This window comes from Lissotriton helveticus, chromosome 7 (genome assembly GCF_964261635.1).
Source record: "Lissotriton helveticus chromosome 7, aLisHel1.1, whole genome shotgun sequence".
Taxonomy (NCBI): domain Eukaryota; kingdom Metazoa; phylum Chordata; class Amphibia; order Caudata; family Salamandridae; genus Lissotriton; species Lissotriton helveticus.
This window is the reverse complement of record NC_136068.1, coordinates 280,007,151-280,030,628: the sequence shown is the minus strand read 5'-3', so window position 1 is coordinate 280,030,628 and position 23,478 is coordinate 280,007,151. Positions and strand designations below refer to the sequence as shown.

The 23,478-nt window shown below is 42.7% G+C and overlaps 1 protein-coding gene across 1 annotated transcript in view; it reads left to right on the top strand.

Moving 5' to 3' along the window:
• Positions 1–23,478, top strand: part of LOC144769043 (protein-glutamine gamma-glutamyltransferase E-like) — a 175,096-nt gene that overhangs the window by 66,880 nt on the left and 84,738 nt on the right. Inside the window, exon 3 of the mRNA XM_078653038.1 lies at positions 11,917–12,052. Coding sequence (XP_078509164.1) covers positions 11,917–12,052 — 136 coding nt within the window. The remainder of the gene's footprint in view (positions 1–11,916; positions 12,053–23,478) is intronic.

Here is a 23,478-nt window from a genome sequence, read left to right as displayed (position 1 = left end):
CCTCCCCACAGTCGGTATTGACAACATCCTTCGACTTTCCCATCCCAGAACTTGAACAGTCTTTGCAACCTTGAGTATCTCCTCATTCCGGATACGTGATGAATAGGAGGATTCTTTAGCTCATTAGTTCGTCATGTCCTTGATTATATATGCACATCTAACTTTAGAATAAAAGCAAACATGGATAAATAGGTTCATGATTACATATGCAATATATGTTAATAAATGCAATTTAACTGGAAACAAAGTGCAAATGAGAATGATATATTGTCATAGATAGACTAATATTTAACCGACACATACGCTTGAGTCTCTACCTTCTACAATGCATACATATCAATGATGTGGTTACATGATACATTTCAAGTAAATAAAATTGAGAGACACCACACATGTTGTGTCAGGTGCCCATCAACATTGCGCTTTTGTGACATGTAAGGGTGGAGTCTAAATTGCGCTGCTCCACATTTCTCATCAACCACAAAAACAAAGCAAGATGAATAAATGCCCAAATGTAATATTCTATGGATATAGGGTAGTGCACCGCTTTTGTAACCTGTAGGTATCCGTATTTTTCGTGCCTCCAGGGCTCTCTCCCCGTCTGGAGTGATATGTAATAAACCTCTGATAGCAGCTATACCTAGTTGGGTGTAGCTGTCCCCCTGGGCACCGATATGTGCTGTATCAGCTCTAAGTTCACATGAATTTCACACTTAAAGGGTTTAAACGTAATGTTTTTTCCAAAGTAAATTGATTACTCCATTATTTCATTTGTATTTCATTTATTTCTCATGAAATCCTTTCATTTATTTCTCATGAAATCCAATGCATTTCGGCAGTCGTTACTGCCTTCATCAGGGAAATAATTAATCTACAACAATCAAAAAAACATCATATTAACCTTCGGTGTATCAAAAAACTCTTGTTACAAATGTTTTTACTGCCTCTTAATCACATCTAACTACGTTTCATTACTATGCTTAAATGCGTTCAGATGTATGTCGCTAAGAACGCTTTATGCGTTGGTGCTATGGCGTTATATTCCCGTTTGCTCTATTAGGGTGGTGTTCTGCGTAGCTATCAAGAGCAAGTCGAGACTATGGCGTTTTCCGTTTAAGAGACGGCATGGCTTTTTGAGCTCGCCTAACGCGCTGACTGCTTTTTATGGAGCTTAGTTCCTTCTAAAAAGGAACGGGTTTAAACTCATTAATGCGCGCTTAAGGAGCCTTACTTCGGTCGCTTTAACTGCTCACCTCGGCGTTTCTTACATCCCGCTCTGCTCCTCGGCTCTCTGTTCCTGCTCTCTTCCGGTGTTTCCGGAGTTCGCGCATGCGCTCTATTTGACTCTTGCTCGACTATTTTTTGCTACCGCTTAAACTTTATTGAAATCTCCATGTTAAGTCGATCTGCGCCAGTGCTCGCTACCACTGTGTTCAAATTCTGCTGCAGAGCTAGTGGGCAATTGAACTTATGTATTTACGTGTTATGACAACAATTATGCAATTATAATTACAAATAACAAAGGAATTCGGTACGTTCATTTAGTCCTCCTGGCTTCAGGCTGCCCAAATTGTAAATCCAGTAGTTCTCCTGTTTCAGTAACCTCGTTTTGTTCATGGAACCTTCTGTTCTGGGTAAAGTTTCTAAGACACACACTCTTAGTTGACTGACATTATGTTGCTTCTGAGTGAAATGTTCTGCCAAGCTGGTTTTCATAGATTTGAGTCTGATGGTACTCTTATGTTCATTAACTCGTATTTTCAGTTTTCGTTCAGTGTGTCCTACGTACACGTCTCCACATGGGCATTTAATCATATAGATTAAATTGCTTGAGTCACATGTTGCATTCACTTTTAATGGTATGGGATACCCCTTTTGTGGGTGTGCTATACTTGAGCCTTTAATGATGTTGTTGCATGTGCTGCAATTGTAACAAGGTACTGTTCCTCGAAAAGATGTTTTGGTGGTTTCTTCAACAAATGGTTTCAGAAAATCTGCTATGTTCTTAGCATGTGTATGTGCAAAAATCGGTTCCTGAGAAAAAATACCTCTAAAGTCAGGTTCCATTGCTAGCATTAGCCAATGCTTTTTGATGATGTGCTTAAATTGGGTGCTGACTGTGGAGAATTTGCTTACGCATGTGATGCGGTTACTGGATGTAGGTGTTTTTCTACGTAAAAGCTCTTGTCTCGATTTCTGTTGGGCTTGTGTGAGTGCTTCTTGGGTGATGTCTGGGGGATATCCCCTTTCTGTGAATCTTTTGGTCATTTCATTCAGTTGCTCTCTGCATTGTGTGGCCTCTGACACCACTCTCCACCCGTAACATCTGAGAATATGGCAGGTGTTTTTTAAGGGCCGGAGGATGATGACTTTTGAATTGTAACAGATTGTTTCTATCTGTGTTCTTTCGATATAGGTTAGTGGAAAATACATCGGTCTGTTTAGTAATCTCAACGTCCAGGTATTGAACTCTTAACTCATTGATGTTCCATGTAAACCCAATTTGATCTAGTTTTGTGTCCATGATTTGTAGTTGTTGTTCTAATAAGGCTTTTGGGCCTCTCCATATCGTGAAGATATCATCTATAAATCGTACATACATGACGATGTTATTACTCCAAATGGGGTCTTGGAATATATGTTCTTCCTCGAATGATGCCATGAATAAATTAGCATATGCCGGGGCGGCACAATTTCCCATGGATGTTCCACTCTTTTGCATGTACCATTTTTTGTCCTGTTCAAAGTAGCTATGTAGCAACGTGAATTGCATGAGTTCTAGAATGAATAATTGCTGTTCCTGCGAATATTCGCTATCTAAAAGGGCTCTAACCAGTGGGGAAATATCTAGACAGATATCTTCAACCATTAGTACTGAAAACCAGATCATACCTGAAAGACACTACAGACTTTCTTCTAAAGCTATCCACAATCCACCCAGAAGAGAATATGATTATGGCAACAATCGACGTAAAAGCCCTCTACACCTCGATACCGCATCAGCACGGATTGGAAGCTATCGAAAGAGCCCTTTTAGATAGCGAATATTCGCAGGAACAGCAATTATTCATTCTAGAACTCATGCAATTCACGTTGCTACATAGCTACTTTGAACAGGACAAAAAATGGTACAAGCAAAAGAGTGGAACATCCATGGGAAATTGTGCCGCCCCGGCATATGCTAATTTATTCATGGCATCATTCGAGGAAGAACATATATTCCAAGACCCCATTTGGAGTAATAACATTGTCATGTATGTACGATTTATAGATGATATCTTCACGATATGGAGAGGCTCAAAAGCCTTATTAGAACAACAACTACAAATCATGGACACAAAACTAGATCAAATTGGGTTTACATGGAACATCAATGAGTTAAGAGTTCAATACCTGGACATTGAGATTACTAAACAGACCTTTGTATTTTCCACTAACCTATATCGAAAGAACACAGATAGAAACAATCTGTTACAATTCAAAAGTCATCATCCTCCGGCCCTTAAAAAACACCTGCCATATTCTCAGATGTTACGGGTGAAGAGAGTGGTGTCAGAGGCCACACAATGCAGAGAGCAACTGAATGAAATGACCAAAAGATTCACAGAAAGGGGATATCCCCCAGACATCACCCAAGAAGCACTCACACGAGCCCAACTGAAATCGAGACAAGAGCTTTTACGTAGAAAAACACCTACATCCAGTAACCGCATCACATGCGTAAGCAAATTCTCCACAGTCAGCACCCAATTTAAGCACATCATCAAAAAGCATTGGCCAATGCTAGCAATGGAACCTGACTTTAGAGGTATTTTTTCTCAGGAACCGATTTTTGCACATACACGTGCTAAGAACATAGCAGATTTTCTGAAACCATTTGTTGAAGAAACCACCAAAACATCTTTTCGAGGAACAGTACCTTGTTACAATTGCAGCACATGCAACAACATCATTAAAGGCTCAAGTATAGCACACCCACAAAAGGGGTATCCCATACCATTAAAAGTGAATGCAACATGTGACTCAAGCAATTTAATCTATATGATTAAATGCCCATGTGGAGACGTGTACGTAGGACACACTGAACGAAAACTGAAAATACGAGTTAATGAACATAAGAGTACCATCAGACTCAAATCTATGAAAACCAGCTTGGCAGAACATTTCACTCAGAAGCAACATAATGTCAGTCAACTAAGAGTGTGTGTCTTAGAAACTTTACCCAGAACAGAAGGTTCCATGAACAAAACGAGGTTACTGAAACAGGAGAACTACTGAATTTACAATTTGGGCAGCCTGAAGCCAGGAGGACTAAATGAACGTACCGAATTCCTTTGTTATCTGTAATTATAATTGCATAATTGTTGTCATAACACGTAAATACATAAGTTCAATTGCCCACTAGCTCTGCAGCAGAATTTGAACACAGTGGTAGCGAGCACTGGCGCAGATCGACTTAACATGGAGATTTCAATAAAGTTTAAGCGGTAGCAAAAAATAGTCGAGCAAGAGTCAAATAGAGCGCATGCGCGAACTCCGGAAACACCGGAAGAGAGCAGGAACAGAGAGCCGAGGAGCAGAGCGGGATGTAAGAAACGCCGAGGTGAGCAGTTAAAGCGACCGAAGTAAGGCTCCTTAAGCGCGCATTAATAAGTTTAAACCCGTTCCTTTTTAGAAGGAACTAAGCTCCATAAAAAGCAGTCAGCGCGTTAGGCGAGCTCAAAAAGCCATGCCGTCTCTTAAACGGAAAACGCCATAGTCTCGACTTGCTCTTGATAGCTAAGCAGAACACCACCCTAATAGAGCAAACGGGAATATAACGCCATAGCACCAACGCATAAAGCATTCTTAGCGACATACATCTGAACGCATTTAAGCATAGTAATGAAACGTAGTTAGATGTGATTAAGAGGCAGTAAAAACATTTGTACCAACAACAAAGAATTTACAGAGTTCCCCGGACAGAGTCAACTAAATGACTAACGTGAACCTCTCTCTCATATTGAGTTCAACAGAAAAAAGTGAATGTTGTGAACCCTTTACGGAATTTGGGGATGCCTCACACAGGTCACCGGTTGGACGACTATTGTCATCCCACCCGGCGATCGTCCAGCGTCATCATCGGTATCCTGCCCCTGCGACAGACTGGCGGTGCAATGCCTGTCGGGCAGCACCGGATGCTGCACTTTGGCGGGGTTCTTTTATTCCTTAGCCAAAGGGTGTGTGAGTGTGAGGGGCCTAAAAAAGTGCAATAGTGAGCGTGAGTGTGGTCTAAAAAAAGTCAGTGGAGTCCATGGGGAAAAGAATTTAATGGTATGGCTCACTGCTTTATTAAAAGGAACGATAAGGGGTATTGAGGCGGGATAAATAAAGTAATCGTGCCTCATTCAACCCTTAGTGAACGTGTGGTCAACATGTTTCTTGCCACTCAGGCAATTCATCAGGACCAAAAAGAAGCTCATATAATTGCTAACAGATCCCTCAGTAATCAGAGGAATCAAGTATACGACCTGGAGTGTGTCGTAGGGACAATCCTTCGTCCAGTCCCTCCCAAGAGCCGTGATCCCAGGGTCGGACAGCTCTCACGCGCTGACCTAGTGGGGCCAGAAATAGGTTACGGAACCTGATTATCGCTGGCAGAAGGCGTCTAGTCACCTACCCCTCCCACGTCGGAATTACGGCTGACCTGCGGTAATTCCGACGTGGGAGGGGTAGGTGACTAGACGCCTTCTGCCAGCGATAATCAGGTTCCGTAACCTATTTCTGGCCCCACTAGGTCAGCGCGTGAGAGCTGTCCGACCCTGGGATCACGGCTCTTGGGAGGGACTGGACGAAGGATTGTCCCTACGACACACTCCAGGTCGTATACTTGATTCCTCTGATTACTGAGGGATCTGTTAGCAATTATATGAGCTTCTTTTTGGTCCTGATGAATTGCCTGAGTGGCAAGAAACATGTTGACCACACGTTCACTAAGGGTTGAATGAGGCACGATTACTTTATTTATCCCGCCTCAATACCCCTTATCGTTCCTTTTAATAAAGCAGTGAGCCATACCATTAAATTCTTTTCCCCATGGACTCCACTGACTTTTTTTAGACCACACTCACGCTCACTATTGCACTTTTTTAGGCCCCTCACACTCACACACCCTTTGGCTAAGGAATAAAAGAACCCCGCCAAAGTGCAGCATCCGGTGCTGCCCGACAGGCATTGCACCGCCAGTCTGTCGCAGGGGCAGGATACCGATGACGACGCTGGACGATCGCCGGGTGGGATGACAATAGTCGTCCAACCGGTGACCTGTGTGAGGCATCCCCAAATTCCGTAAAGGGTTCACAACATTCACTTTTTTCTGTTGAACTCAATATGAGAGAGAGGTTCACGTTAGTCATTTAGTTGACTCTGTCCGGGGAACTCTGTAAATTCTTTGTTGTTGGTACTTTCTGGGACACATACATTGGACCCCGTTAAAAATTGTCCTATTTTTATGATTCCCCCTTGTTGATACAAGTAAAAACATTTGTAACAAGAGTTTTTTGATACACCGAAGGTTAATATGATGTTTTTTTGATTGTTGTAGATTAATTATTTCCCTGATGAAGGCAGTAACGACTGCCGAAATGCATTGGATTTCATGAGAAATAAATGAAAGGTTTTCATGAGAAATAAATGAAATACAAATGAAATAATGGAGTAATCAATTTACTTTGGAAAAAACATTACGTTTAAACCCTTTAAGTGTGAAATTCATGTGAACTTAGAGCTGATACAGCACATATTGGTGCCCAGGGGGACAGCTACACCCAACTAGGTATAGCTGCTATCAGAGGTTTATTACATATCACTCCAGACAGGGAGAGAGCCCTGGAGGCACGAAAAATACAGATACCTACAGGTTACAAAAGCGGTGCACTACCCTATATCCATAGAATATTACATTTACCCGCCAACAAGGACAGTAGCACGCACATGAACATAATAAAGAACCTTTGAAAACATGCAGTAGGAAGATATCACTGTCTCAACAGACAGGAGAGCGGAAACGTTTGCATATGCATCGGATGCGAGTGAGAAAATGTATTCTTTAATCCAACCATCGGGTAAAGAACAAGCTTATTCGAAAAACAAGGAACAACAAGTAAAACATCTGTTATATTTAACCAGAAAGGAGATCAACCAGAGAATGCACGCATCCACCATGATTAAATATCACAAAGCCCAGCGGATACCAAGAGGCCTCAGGATAGCACTTAAACCCAGCTTGTGCAAAAATTCGAAAAACTTCACCGAAAAATGGTTCGCTATTTTGAATAAGTGCAGTTTGGATCTCATTTTATTGATCATAGAGGAGTTGGCCCAAATACTGGAAGAACTCACACAAGACATTGAACAAACTAAAGCAGAAATTGGCAAATTAATTTCGCCTGAAGAATTGGCTACAACTTTAGAGGACATTAACACCCAATTAATCAAACATACACAAGAAGTCAATGAGCGCAAATTACGGAAATATAAGCGGGACACCTTGGATTACAAGTTACAAGAGGTTTACACATGGGCGGAGGTCTATGCGAGAAAAAGACAAACCAAAGGATATACGTCTCATACAGATACATCTTCAACGGATAGCGAAAGAACAACCCAAACGAAAAGCAGACCACAAAAAGAACAACAGCCAAGAGAACAAGCAACCACATCTACAGCGGCACCTTTTTTAGAGGAAGGCCGGATAGAAACAGAAGACTCCGGAGGGGACGTAGAAAAAGAAGCAGGTCTCAATCAACCTCAAACGCGTTCTACACTGACCAAAAAGGAGAAGAAGAAGCAACAACAGACAAACAAAACTTAGTGTTGAACATATCGGACTACACTTTCAGCGAAATCCAAATAGCGACACTACAAAAAGGATTATCATTCGTCCCGACGGCTCACACTAACACCCTAGAACTAGAAGGGAGTTTATTTAAACTCACAAGAAAATTGCGCCTAAGACATTTCTTCGAAAACATCGTGGAAAAACAGCCCACAGAAGAATCCAATGAATTAATGGGGCTTAGAACCAGAAGTACATTTATGCCACCAATCAGCCACAAACCATAGATCTTTATGAACAACTTTGTAGCAAAGAACTAAAACAGCTGAACACCAAACAAAAATCACACAAAATGAACACAACCAAGAAAGAGTTTGGGATCCTAAGATCAATAGCAAAGAACCAGAACATCATATGTCAAAAGGCAGATAAGGGAGGAGCCTTAGTTATCCTCAATAAAACATACTACCAGGATACCATGACAGAACACCTAGGTAATACGAACCTATACATGGAGATGGAATCAAACCCCACAGCAGAAATCAAGAAGGTATTGCAGACCATTGTTAAAAAAGCACACGACCAGGGAACCATCACGGATAAAACTCTTAGATATCTCATTCAAGAAAATTACAGAACACCAACAATCTACCTAGTACCTAAAGTACATAAAGACTTACAGAAACCGCCATGTAGACCAATAGTGTCCACCAAACAAAGCATCCACGAACCAGTGGGGAAATATCTAGACAGATATCTTCAACCATTAGTACTGAAAACCAGATCATACCTGAAAGACACTACAGACTTTCTTCTAAAGCTATCCACAATCCACCCAGAAGAGAATATGATTATGGCAACAATCGACGTAAAAGCCCTCTACACCTCGATACCGCATCAGCATGGATTGGAAGCTATCGAAAGAGCCCTTTTAGATAACGAATATTCGCAGGAACAGCAATTATTCATTCTAGAACTCATGCAATTCACGTTGCTACATAGCTACTTTGAACAGGACAAAAAATGGTACATGCAAAAGAGTGGAACATCCATGGGAAATTGTGCCGCCCCGGCATATGCTAATTTATTCATGGCATCATTCGAGGAAGAACATATATTCCAAGACCCCATTTGGAGTAATAACATCGTCATGTATGTACGATTTATAGATGATATCTTCACGATATGGAGAGGCCCAAAAGCCTTATTAGAACAACAACTACAAATCATGGACACAAAACTAGATCAAATTGGGTTTACATGGAACATCAATGAGTTAAGAGTTCAATACCTGGACGTTGAGATTACTAAACAGACCGATGTATTTTCCACTAACCTATATCGAAAGAACACAGATAGAAACAATCTGTTACAATTCAAAAGTCATCATCCTCCGGCCCTTAAAAAACACCTGCCATATTCTCAGATGTTACGGGTGAAGAGAGTGGTGTCAGAGGCCACACAATGCAGAGAGCAACTGAATGAAATGACCAAAAGATTCACAGAAAGGGGATATCCCCCAGACATCACCCAAGAAGCACTCACACGAGCCCAACAGAAATCGAGACAAGAGCTTTTACGTAGAAAAACACCTACATCCAGTAACCGCATCACATGCGTGAGCAAATTCTCCACAGTCAGCACCCAATTTAAGCACATCATCAAAAAGCATTGGCCAATGCTAGCAATGGAACCTGACTTTAGAGGTATTTTTTCTCAGGAACCGATTTTTGCACATACACGTACTAAGAAAATAGCAGATTTTCTGAAACCATTTGTTGAAGAAACCACCAAAACATCTTTTCGAGGAACAGTACCTTGTTACAATTGCAGCACATGCAACAACATCATTAAAGGCTCAAGTATAGCACACCCACAAAAGGGGTATCCCATACCATTAAAAGTGAATGCAACATGTGACTCAAGCAATTTAATCTATATGATTAAATGCCCATGTGGAGACGTGTACGTAGGACACACTGAACGAAAACTGAAAATACGAGTTAATGAACATAAGAGTACCATCAGACTCAAATCTATGAAAACCAGCTTGGCAGAACATTTCACTCAGAAGCAACATAATGTCAGTCAACTAAGAGTGTGTGTCTTAGAAACTTTACCCAGAACAGAAGGTTCCATGAACAAAACGAGGTTACTGAAACAGGAGAACTACTGGATTTACAATTTGGGCAGCCTGAAGCCAGGAGGACTAAATGAACGTACCGAATTCCTTTGTTATCTGTAATTATAATTGCATAATTGTTGTCATAACACGTAAATACATAAGTTCAATTGCCCACTAGCTCTGCAGCAGAATTTGAACACAGTGGTAGCGAGCACTGGCGCAGATCGACTTAACATGGAGATTTCAATAAAGTTTAAGCGGTAGCAAAAAATAGTCGAGCAAGAGTCAAATAGAGCGCATGCGCGAACTCCGGAAACACCGGAAGAGAGCAGGAACAGAGAGCGAGGAGCAGAACGGGATGTAAGAAACGCCGAGGTGAGCAGTTAAAGCGACCGAAGTAAGGCTCCTTAAGCGCGCATTAATAAGTTTAAACCCGTTCCTTTTTAGAAGGAACTAAGCTCCATAAAAAGCAGTCAGCGCGTTAGGCGAGCTCAAAAAGCCATGCCGTCTCTTAAACGGAAAACGCCATAGTCTCGACTTGCTCATGATAGCTACGCAGAACACCACCCTAATAGAGCAAACGAGAATATAACGCCATAGCACCAACGCATAAAGCATTCTTAGCGACATACATCTGAACGCATTTAAGCATAGTAATGAAACGTAGTTAGATGTGATTAAGAGGCAGTAAAAACATTTGTAACAAGAGTTTTTTGATACACCGAAGGTTAATATGATGTTTTTTTGATTGTTGTAGATTAATTTTTTCCCTGATGAAGGCAGTAACGACTGCCGAAATGCATTGGATTTCATGAGAAATAAATGAAAGGATTTCATGAGAAATAAATGAAATACAAATGAAATAATGGAGTAATCAATTTACTTTGGAAAAAACATTACGTTTAAACCCTTTAAGTGTGAAATTCATGTGAACTTAGAGCTGATACAGCACATATCGGTGCCCAGGGGGACAGCTACACCCAACTAAGTATAGCTGCTATCAGAGGTAAATGCCCAAATGAACGCTGAACAGCCGTCTATATATTCAATGTTTTGCCATCACAACATGAGGCTGCAGAGAGAATATAGTCACTGTCTTTGTAACCTGTAAATTGGACCAGAGACACATGATGCATAGGAGCTTGGAAAAACTTTAATTATTTCTCAGTATGTCAAGACAGAGAAAGTGGAAATTGGACTATATTCAATTCTAAAGAACACCGAAAACTATGTTCAAGTGGGCTTATGACTATACGTTTAATACATTTCAAACGTGTGGATGTAGTAGAATACTAAGAATGTAAACATTTGGTACATTAAAATGTAGATATGTATGCTCCTGCATGTGGAAATATGAGGCTGAAGTATTTGCACTGTCACATTTTTTCCCCACTGAAAAAAATAAATTTCCTCTTTGATCCATCTCTTCCTCTACACTGCCACATTTTGGCTGCATTCTGCACCAAATCTCCCTTAAAATGTTTTTTTTATTGACTCCTACCTCTTAAAACAACAATTTTCTGTGATTTGTGAGTACTCAACAACGTTTATGCTTTTGGCTTTCAACCGCCTTTTGCAGGTGCCTCTATTTTGCAATGTGCAACCCACCAGGTAAGCAGATTTAATCATCACACTGGAAATAACACCACACTACAGGTTAGTCAGAGCAAGAAGATCCTGTGAATGAGTAAAGTGGATTTTATCTTACAAATGAAGATAGTCGAAAGCCTAACTCTGACTTAGCTGTGCAAAACACTTTTAAGAATTTGACCTTACCTGACCAGTGACAGCTATCTCCAGGTAGAGTGTTCCCTGCCTTGCAGTTTGCAATGATTTGACTTCAGATGATTACATTCCAAGTTACTCGTAGTGAAGGACTTTAAATCACCAATAATTAAAGTTCTGGCACTAACAATATCTTTGCATTGAATGTATGTCTTCATTCATGAATCTATTTTCGATTTTCTTTTCAAAGTCCTCAGGTGTTTGGGGATTCCAGCTCGTGTCATCACAAACTTCAGCTCCGCCCATGATACAAATGGAAACTTGAGTATTGATGAATTTTATGACAAGACTGGAAAACCCTTGGAGAAAAGTGATGACAGCGTATGGTAAATATATTGAACCATTCTTTTAATGTTCATTTAACTGTCAAGGCGCATGTGATAATTGAAATCCCTCACCCTATCTTATAGTCTTGCTTAAACATCATCGCCCTGGGTGCGCCAATTCTATATAGCCACAGGAATTAATTTAAAGCTACATGAACATACAGAATATTGCTGAAAATTACTGCCACTCTAGTTCCATGTTCTAAAATTAGAAATTACCCATAGAGTTTGGTTCACCGAATTCCTCATGTATCACTACTTATCACACAATCAAAATTGGCACAACCTGTTGAAATGTAAAAGGAGAAAATAGCAATGGTGCAGAAATTACAACCATACTTAAAATTCATTTATGAGAAATGCTCTGTCACTGATATTCGAACTCCATGATGGCAGTCTCGATGACTGCTCAGTCAGAGATGACTAACTTTAGATAGGAAATTCTTTGTAAAAGGGCCCTAAAACTGTGGTTCAATGTCCAAAACAATGCTCCAAAATAATTCCCTTTTGTGGGTCAAATTCTTGATTGTACAGCTCTTATTGAATATGTACTCTGGTAAAACCTTATATCACATTTCGATTGTCTGAGAGAATATTCCCCCAAAAGTATGTATCAGTCTGATTCGATAATGAATCCTACACACATTTCCAGGAATCCAGGATACCACCAAAACTGTATTCTTCATCAACTCTCCCAAGATTAAATAACAGAAGGGGATGATTTAAGTAAATGTTGGGCCACTTGTGGGTTAATGGGTTCTGCCCATCAAATCCCCCTGGATTGTTTGCTTTTTTATCAACTGGCTTTGACCTTTTACAGTGGATTAGTATCACAAATGGTGACTTACCCATGGTAAACATACAGTAAATGGACTGCACATGGTAAGGGGAACTTGGCTAGTTACAAGTGAAAACTTGTGTGGGTTTCACGTGTGAGACTCCTGTCCTGCACAGTCGGGTAACTGCGCACAGGTAGCCTAGCGCATAGGAAACTCTGTAGGATTAGATATTGACCTGGGGTAGGCCTCATAATGTTAATGTACACTCATAGGGAAAGCCAGCGTGGTATACTTTCTTGTCAGCAGTGACACACCATTATACACCTTAAAGGAAGACTGCCTCTGTTTGTTGCCGCCCTGCCCCGCCTGCCTAACGTCCTGCCGCAAACCGAGTGAGCCGAGCCATCCACACAGCGTGGAGCGCGGAGCGCAGCCCAACTGGGAGATCGCCGAGAAACACCTCGGACGCCGGAGAGGGTGCTACGCAGCATCACAGCGTTACAGCGGTGTTTTGACTGGGCTAGCGCAGGAGCGGTAGCCCCGCCCGGAGTCTTCAGGAGCCGCCTGGCAGAACCGAGCCATGCCGTGGGGGAGAAGTGGTAAGGGCCTGGGCCATTTGGTGTTTGCCGGGCTCGAGAAGACTTTTTGCCCCCGGAAGAAGGAGAGGGGAGAGCCAAGCCCGCGCAAACAAAAGAGGACCATCAAGAGTCAAGTGTCAAGAGTCCGTGTGGGGCAGGTAGGAAGGACTATCAGAATATGTTATGTTATGTTAAGCTGTTTTATAGCGCGCACAATTACTGCCGGAGTATCCTGGCGCGAAAGAAGGAAAACAAAGGAGGTATAGCAGCCAAGCACTGAAGTAACATAACAATTTACACAGCTAATCTAAACAAATGGGTTTTTAGTGCTTTCTTAAAAACCGTGAAGTCCACCGTGCTGCGCAGAGAAACTGGGAGCGCATTCCATGCTCGCGCAGCTCTCACTGTCACAGAGTGCCCACCCAGCCGGATGCGCCGGAAACGCGGTACTTGCAAGAGGTGTTGAGATGCTGAGCGCAGATCTCGATTGGGAGTGTACCGCAGGAATCGTTTCATCAGATAGGCGGGACCGCGCCCATTGATGGCTTTGTGGGCCAAAGTCAAGATTTTGAAGGTAATTCGATGCTGCACCGGAAGCCAATGCAAGCTCTCCAGGTAAGTCCTAACGCTGATCCGCTTGGAGATATTCCCCAACAATCTAGCGGTGGCGTTCTGAATAACCTGGAGCCGCCCTATCAGGTAAGCCGGAGAGCCACTAAACAGAGCGTTCGCGTAGTCCAGGCGCGAGAGAATTAAAGCTCTCGCGACTGACTCGCGGGCAGAGGCCGGCAGAAGCGGAAAAAACCTTCTAAGAGACTTCAGGGTCCCAAAGCAGCTTCCAGTGAGCCTCTTAATGTGCCCCTCAAAACGGAGGTCCTCCCCAAACCAGACCCCGAGGTTCTTAGCCAAGGTGTTTGAGGTACCTGGAATGGGGAAGCCATCTGGCCACAATAGTGACCTAAAGTCAGGGGGAAACTGGCCATAGAGCAAGATTTCCGTCTTGTCCTCATTGCACTTCAATTGAGATGACGCTAGCCAATTGAAGACTGAGGACAGACAATTTTGGATCTGCTTAGTATCCAGTGCCTCACCTGGCCAAGTGAACAACAACTGCGTGTCGTCCGCGTATGCAATAATTTTGGCTCCCCAATGTTCGGCTAGTTCAATCAGGGGGGTCAGATATATATTAAAGAGCAAGGGGCTCAATGTCGAGCCCTGCGGGACCCCTGTGCGGAGTGGTCTAGCCGAAGATGAAAACGGAGGGAGCCAAACCTGTTGAGATCTAGCCAACAGAAATGAACTCAGCCAGTCCAAGGCAAGATCACAAATACCGATGTCGGCAAGCCTGGACAGGAGGCGTTGGTGGGGAACCGTGTCAAACGCGGCAGAGAGGTCCAATAAAATTAGAGCCGCTCTGCCGCCCCCATCCAAACATTCCCTGACCGCCTCAGAGACTTCCACCAGGGCCGACTCCGTACTGTGGGCAGTGCGGAACCCGGATTGAGCCTCGTGCAGAGCTCCAGATCCTTCCACAAACTCATTAAGCTGTTGGAAGGCCAACCTCTCACCGATTTTAGCCAAGGCAGGAAGCAGCGATATAGGCCGATAATTGGTCAGTACCGCCGGATCAGCACCGGCCTTTTTCAGCAGAGGTAGGAGCTTAGCTTGTTTCCACTCTGCAGGCAGACTGGCAGTTTTGAAGGAGAGGCCAACTAAGTGCGTCACCTCCTCAATCACCACATCAGCAGCAGCGGCCAACACTCTTGCTGGACAGGGGTCAGAGGGAGACCCCGATTTTAAAGACTTGATCACGGCAAGAGTGTCAGTGATAGAAGGTGGAACAAACTCCGACAGCTTGGTCGAGGGAACCTTCCGAGGAAGAGGAAAGTCCTGCGGGTTAACAAACGGGCTGGAAGCAGCAAAGTTTGACTGGATAGCCGCTATTTTGTCAACAAAAAACCCAGACAGGCTCTCACACCACTCCTTCGAAGCTGGAACTATCCGCTGCTCAGCGCAGGGAGCCAGGAAGCTGTTCACAATTGAAAAAATCTCCCGACTGTTATTACCCAGAAACCCCAGAACTCCCAGTAGAAGGAAGGATGGGGAGAAGGAGCTCTAAGTGTTAGCTCCCCCGCCCTGGTAGTTCCAGATGAATAAGGAATAACCGGTTGGGAATAAGGGGGATGTGGAAGGAGGAGGGCACCCGGCCCATGTCCAGGGATAACAAGGAAACCACAAACATTGCTTGGCAGGCAGGCTTGGGCAAATGGCACAACAGAGGTAAGTGAGTGTATGAGGAGAGAACGCCCATAGTCTCCCTTTGTCCCTCTAATGTTCGACAAGTGTTAAACAGTTTTTTTCAACTAGAGGGCAATTGTAGGGGGCGAAGTTAGGAATACGCCTCCCATTGTATTATCGGAGACAAAAGTGCCTAACAGAAAAGAAGCAGCTCTGAAGTAAAGGTCGATGGCACCAAAGAGGAAACAAAAAGCCAGCAAGGAATCAGGGGAGGAAAGCCTAGGGAGCGAGCTACCAGGGGGGTCTAGAACTTTGGATGAGAGTCAAGAAAGCCAAGCTAGCCGCGAGGGGGTCAGTAAAGGGGCATACCAGAAGAGAAAAAACAAAAAAAGCCACCAAAAAGACCCCTCCAGCTCAAAACGTTTGCACCTCAGTACCCAACCCCAAAGGTAGCTCTTCAGCAACTAATTCTGTAAAGGACTTTCTAGGGAAACATTATAAAATAAAAGAGCAACCCGTAGTACCCATGGAAAATGTGGAGGAGGAGGAGGAATGCCCGAATAGGAATGGTACTGGAATCCCTCCAGTGGAAATAATGGCGGCATCTTTTTTAATAAATCACTCCGTGCTGAGCCCAAAAGAACAAATAGAAGTTCCGCGTTTGTCATCTTCTCCAAATCTATTCTCAAGGCATACACTGGAATCAGAGAATATAGGGTCAATGAAAAATGATAATTAAGCATTAAGGTGCGTCTGGGGAGATTCACCAAACCGATTAGTACAACATCCAAATGGGTCTAAAACTCTAACCCAGCAGGAAACATCAAGGACTGGATGCCCAGTTGCCTCAGAGAGAAATAGTCTCCAGGACCTGGACATTTCAGCATCACCCTCCACCTCAATGATGGACTTATTATTGATGCCACAGAAAACCCTGCAGGGGATTTTTAGAAGTAACTATGTTGAATAATGGGGTCTTGAAATCGCAAAAGCTGTATTTAAAAAAGATCGAAGAGGAGCTGGTAGGAATTAAAGGGCAAATGCAACATATGCTAAGACCAGTGATTGGCCCCCAGTCTACGGATCTAAACGGAGGCAGAGAGTCAATATATCCCCACAAAAGGTTTATATATCCAAACGCCCAATGCTGATAAAAAGAAGAGGTGAATGGGTTAGGGGTCATATGAAAAGAAAGATAAGTAAGAAGAGGAAAACGAAAGTAGTAACAATGGGGAAAAGGAAGGAAAGGGAGGAAGATGAAGAATCAAGCTTAGCTTCTTCTGCCTGTGAATCAGTACCCATTAAAACTCCTATAATAGAGGTTAAGAGAAATGTCCCTACTGTCCAAGTAAAAAGTCGGTGTAGTAAGGTCTTAAGAAAGGAGGAACTAAAAACTAAAACCCCAAACATAAATCAGATAGTAAACGCCCCCCAAAGGGGTCAAACCAGGAACACCCAGAGGTATTACAACCAAGCAGAAGTATTACACCAACAAGGTAAACCAGAAATAGTAAGTAAAATGTGGTTTACCGGAAGGATAAACTACAGGCAGCAAGGTCTAGAAGCCCCCAAGAAGGGGTTAGAGCCTGGTAGTAACAAATGGTTGTACCTGGAACCTGAGCAATCCGGACAAAGGGGGAAGAAGTTGAGGAAGATGAACCCATTAAACAGGGCACAAATCCTACTTTCATTTTCTAAATGCCCAAGTCTGAGGGGGATAGGTTCAAAAGATCTGAGACAGGTGGGTTTTATAGACAAAATAAATGGGAAAGCAATTACAAGAGTATTGTTTCAGTCAGACCTGGTAAAATCGTCCATTGATAAAGCCGCCAGTGAGATACTTCAGGAAGGTATAAGGCTAATCCCAGAGAGTGAACTAAAGGGAAACCCCCAACTAGGAAATAGTTTCCTAAAGTGCCATGCAGGCCTCGGTAGGAGACAGGTGAAGCTGCTGAAGGATAATGAAGAAGAGGGTAGCATCCTGAATATAGTGGTAAACAATTCAGTAAATGATCTCTCCTGGGGCAACTGGAGCCAAAGTAGTAGCCTTGCAGGCCCCTCTCAAAAGTATATGGAGGTAATGTAGGAAGGTGGTCTAAGTGAGGTGGAATAGGAAGAGGGGGTGTCGCATGGCCTAAGTCTCTTATCTTGGAACATCAATGGTTTAGGAAATGAGATAAAACAAGAGCAAATAAACTAGGTAATGCAGAAATTGCTTGTTTACAAGGACTTGGCTAAGCGACGAAACCCCAATTTTCGATAGTTACCTCCAACTAAATCGCCCAGCAAAGAAAAAAAGATTTGGACGCCCGGCTGGGGGGATTATGACCCTTCTATCGACAAAAGTAATCAGAAACGCAATTAGGCTAAATGTGAAATGTAAATGGCTATTGGTGTGTAGAGTAACCATGCTGACCCAGGATAAGAAATATGGAAATATAATTGTAATAAATGTTTATATGCATTGGGCGAATGTTGTACAGAATGGAACTGAGATGGGGAATTTTAAAGTGGATATAGACTTCCTATGCAAAAAGTATGATTCAGACGTGTTTCTCATTATGGGGGATTTTAATCTTAAACTGATTCCAAAGGATTTTGACCGTTGGCACAAGGAACTACTGGACGCTTACGGAATAAACCAGCCAAGTTTCCAGCTTGTGAAAGCATGAGGCAGGACACAGATCTGGTACATTTTCTAGGGACGAAGGGTCTCCTCTACCAAAACAGCAGATTTAAAGCAGATTGCCCTGCAAAGAAATCTTTTAAAATAGGTTCACGATACTGCCCAATTGATTTTGTGTTTATATTCGCCTGGAATTTTCCTTTAGTACGAGAATTCAAGATACCCCAAAGTGAAGGCAGCGATCACAACCCGTTGAATATATATGGGGGAACTAGGGAATATAGAGAGAAAGTGATCCCACAACAAGTTGATTACCCCAAATGAGCATCAACAAGGGTGACAGAAGATTATTTGGAAAAACTAAAGAATTTCCAGCATAAGGTCGAACTGGGGGCTTTAGGGAGTAAAAATCAGGAATGGTATGAGATAGACCAAGTAGTACAATGCCTCAGAAAAGAACTTAAAAAAGATAAAAGAAAAGAGGCAATAAACCCGGTTAGCCGACCCAAATGGTTCTCGGTCGACTGCCAAAATAAAAAAAGGGAGATAAGGTCAGTGACAAGAAGCCAAAGGAAAAAGTTTAACCGAGAGAGAGACAAAGCTATCTTAATAAATTGAAAAATGAGTATAAAAAGATGGTTAGCGACGCAAAAAGGTTGTACAAAGAATTTTTTTTTTGTGAACCTACTAGAAAAAATTGAACCGAAAAACCTAAGGCAGTTTTGGAAGCTGGTAAAAGCAGCGTCCGTTCCCTCGGCAGGAGCACTGAACTGTGTAGTTAGCGAGGCAGCCTGGATAAAGTAGCTGAAGGAACTGTATGGAATCCGGGGTGACCCTGTAGCGGAAGAACCCCAGACTTGGCAAGCACCAACAGAAGAATTTAGTTCAGACTTCACTGAACAGAATGCAGAAAGTATAATATTGAAACTGAAACTAACACGAGCAGCAGGGCCAGATAATCTCCAGGAAATAATACTGAAGTCAGAAATAAATGATTGGGTAGAGGAGTTCTCAATAGTTCCCAGTGAACAGGGGGGCTTTAGAGAAGAACACTCTATGATCGATCACTGTTTTTCCCAATGGGCAATAGCACGAAAGTCTACAGAAGAAAATGGTAAGCTTTGCTGCTGCTTCGTAGACTTTCATGCAGCATTTGATTCGGTAGATTGGAACTGTCTTTGGAAAACTCTTGTAAATAATAATATACCCAAGGATCTGCTGGCCATAATAAAAGAACTGCATCGAGACAACGGGGCACAAGTAATTAAGGATACTGAGGGGTCATTAACGCCAAAAATACCTATCGAAAATGGCCTGAGACAGGGCCCCTCAATTATTCTCTATATTTCTAGCTGATTTACCGGCCTGCTTGGAAGTTGAAAGAAGCGCCAGTCCAAGAATGGATGGAAAAAAAGTGCCCTGCCTATTTTACGCCGATGACTTGGTGATATTAGATCAGACTGAATTGGGCCTCCAAAGAAAGTTGAATTCTTTTAGACAATATTGTGTAAGGACATTTTTAACAGTAAACCTGAAAAAGACAAAAATCTTATGTTTTGGAAAACAAGACATTAAGTTTAATTGGTATTTAAGTGACCCGAAATTGTAATCTGTCAATGAATATCGCTATCTAGAGATGTGGTTTGATAAATCCCTAAAGTGGAACACGCATCTTGAGTCCCAGAAAGCGAAAGTCCTGACATCGATCGCTGGCCTGAAAATCTTTAACCGCGATTATGGTGACATGTCTCACCGACCGCTATTAAAGGCATTCAGCGCAATGATACCCCCACAGGTACTCTATGGTACAGACGTCCTTTATTTGAGCGGTAAAGGTGTCTGGGACCTGGAGGAAGGAAAGTGTCTGAAAACCTTGCTGTCCCTGCCACGATCATCAGTGATCAAAGCAATAAGATCTAAGCTAGGAACAACAGCCTGGAGGGTTCAATCCCAAATAGCTTTGCTTAGATTTTGGAAACGGCTGGACAAAGATAAAGGCCAAAAAGTATCAGAAGTATGCAGAAGTGAGATCCAATTCAGTAATCTAAGGTAGGCAAAAGCGAATAGGAAGAAAATTGAGCAGGTATGTGAGTGTATTAAGGTTGAGATTTGCCAAGAATCCCTGCGAGTAGAATGCACTAAAAGTGACTTGAAGTACCAGGGGCAAGAAGTATCAAGAAGATCAGATATGATATGGAATACTTGGCAAAAAAAAAATCTGCACAGTTCATGATGGAATCCTGGTCTGATGGAAATTGGTTCCCCTACCTGGATGTTCTACCGAACCATTGTTATAGGAAGGAGATTCTAAGATTGCGAATTGGTATAAACCCGTGGTTGGTAAACGTAGAATCAAAAACAAAAATGTTGGACAACGAAGGGTGCTGTAAGTGCTGGCTGGGCACAAAAGGTGATATGTTGCACATCCTATTAGACTGCACATTAACTTTAGAGCAGCGCAAACTATGTCTCCGCCCAATATTTTTAAAATATGATACAAGGACGCGGACACAGGTGATCAACTTACTAACAGAAATGCCCACAATTGAAATTGCAATCGCACTAGGGAACTATATGAAGGTAATACAAATATTCTTAAAAACATTTGAGCAATAATTTTTAAAATTTTTTGATAAATAGATGAATTACAGAGCTTTTATGTGTGACAACGTTTGTTTTAAGTGTAAATAATATTTTAAATGACAGGCCCGCCCAAAGAAACTCTGCTGCTACTGTTACCCATTCGAAGCAATGTTTTTAACTTGTGAATTTTATATAAATGGTTTTGTAGAATGTTTTAACCGCAAATATTTTTAGTACGTTTTAAAGACTATGGTCTAAAAAAACATAATCTTGACTGACTGACTGACTGCCTTGTCGTGTTTCGCTCCCCTTTTTAGAAAAAAATATTTATACGTGTTTAATTAACTGTAACAAACCATGTTTATCTACATTATCAAGTCTATCTGATATGATACATCATGCAATTAATAATTATACATAGCACAGCACTTAGTGATAATTAGCATGGCAATGATACGTCTCAGCAATGTTACAGAATGATAACAAAAGCAGTATTTATGCATCCGTTTTAAAGAGGTCAGGATGTTCACGTAAGTAGGTGGTAAGAGGTTCCCAGTAATTAGAAGGTTTAGCAGTTGTGGGAAGCTCTTCTGCATATATCAAAAAGTTGCCTTTACAATAGATGGAGTCAAATATCCAGCGAGCTATGCTAGGCGCCTTTCTGCTGTCACAATGCATGGCTACTCTTCGTTTTGCTAAGAGTAACATTATAGCGGCCAGCGTTTTCTTGGTAGATTTCAAATGCGTCAAATGACCCAACAGACATCGTTGTGGTGTGCAATCTAGTTTACAGTTCAATATTACGCTTAGCAGATTGACAACCTTTTTCCCAGTAGAGTTTCACTTTACTGCAATACCATGCTAGATGCCCAAAACCAGCCTGGTCTGTTCTATAGTGTTTACAGTTAGCATCTGCACGCAAACCATGTTTGTGTAAGTGGAATAGAGTGTGGTAGGTTTGGTGCAAATATTAAGAGTGTATGATTCGTAAATTCCCATTGAGTGTAAGAAACTCAGTAAGTGTGCAGCAGTATTGCCATTCATGCACATCTAGAGGCTTGTCTAGTAATAAATTCCATTTGTCATGTGCTTTTTGCGTGTTGGCGCAAATTTCCCTCAGTATGGTTCTGTAAAGTTTTGCAACAATGTGGGCATTGTTTGGAGTGGGTTTTAATAATTATAGCGTTTCTAGTACGGGGGGTTCATTTGGATATGTGAGGTAGAGCTCCTGAATTGCTGCGTGCAATCTGTGATAAGCAAATTTGAACAACAGTGTTTGATTGCTCACAAATGTCAGGTCGGTTGGTGTTAGAAATGTTCTGTTCAGGTATATGTCTCCCATCACTGTGATGTCAATTTGTTCCAGTAATCCCATACTTCCTTTCTCTTGTGTAACTGATAAAGCGGGATGTTGTGCCAGGGGTAGGTTTGATGCATAAAATGGGATTTTGTTTGTAAGCTGGCTAATATGCTTCCATGCCAGGGACGCGGTACGTACTGTGTTAATTTCGTGTTTGGTCAAATGAGGCCGCTGATGTGGTAATATGTGTGCTAATTTAATCGGGTGAGCGTCACCATCTTCTACTGCAAGGTGTGGTATATAGCGTATCGGGGGAAACCAGAGGTATGCATATTGCGCTTGGGCACTGAACCTCCTGAGGCGGAAGCCGGGAGCACGACCGCAAAAGCACATTTTTAAATAATTTGAGTGTCACTGTTGTATTGTTTTTAATTCCTACCTGCACTCTGTTCGGGGCTCTCCCACTCTCCTGACACACCCGCGCAGTGGATATTAGCGCTGCCGCGGGACAAACCACAAAGTCCATTGCCGCCATTCCCGGTGAGCCCACAGGCCACGCCCCTTTCGAGGGGCCACGCCCCCTGACTTCACTACTTAAGGACGCCGATTGCAAGAGTCACCTAAAGCACTGAACCTCCTGAGGCGGAAGCCAGGAGCACGACCGCAAAAGCAAATTTTTAAATAATTTGAGTGTCACTGTTATATTGTTTTTAATTCCTACCTGCACTCTGTTCGGGGCTCTTCCACGCTCCTGACACACCCGCGCAGCGGATATTAGCGCTGCCGCGGGACAAACCACAATGTCCATTGCCGCCATTCCCGGCGAGCCCACAGGCCACGCCCCTTTCGAGAGGCCACGCCCCCTCACTTCACTACTTAAGGACGCTGATTGCAAGCGCCACCTAAAACACTGAACCTCCTGAGTCGGAAGCCGGGACCACGACCGCAAAAGCACATTTTTAAATAATTTGAGTGTCACTGTTGTATTGTTTTTAATTCCTACCTGCACTCTGTTCGGGGCTCTCCCACGCTCCTGACACACCCGCGCAGCGGATATTAGCGCTGCCGCGGAACAAACCACAAAGTCCAATGCCGCCATTCCCGGCGAGCCCACAGGCCACGCCCCTTTCAAGAGGCCACGCCCCCTGACTGCACTACTTAAGGACACTGATTTCAAGCGCCACCTAAAGCACTGAACCTCCTGAGGCGGAAGCCGGGAGCACGACCGCAAAAGCACATTTTTAAATAATTTGAGTGTCACTGTTGTATTGTTTTTAATTCCTACCTGCACTCTGTTCGGGGCTCTCCCACGCTCCTGACAC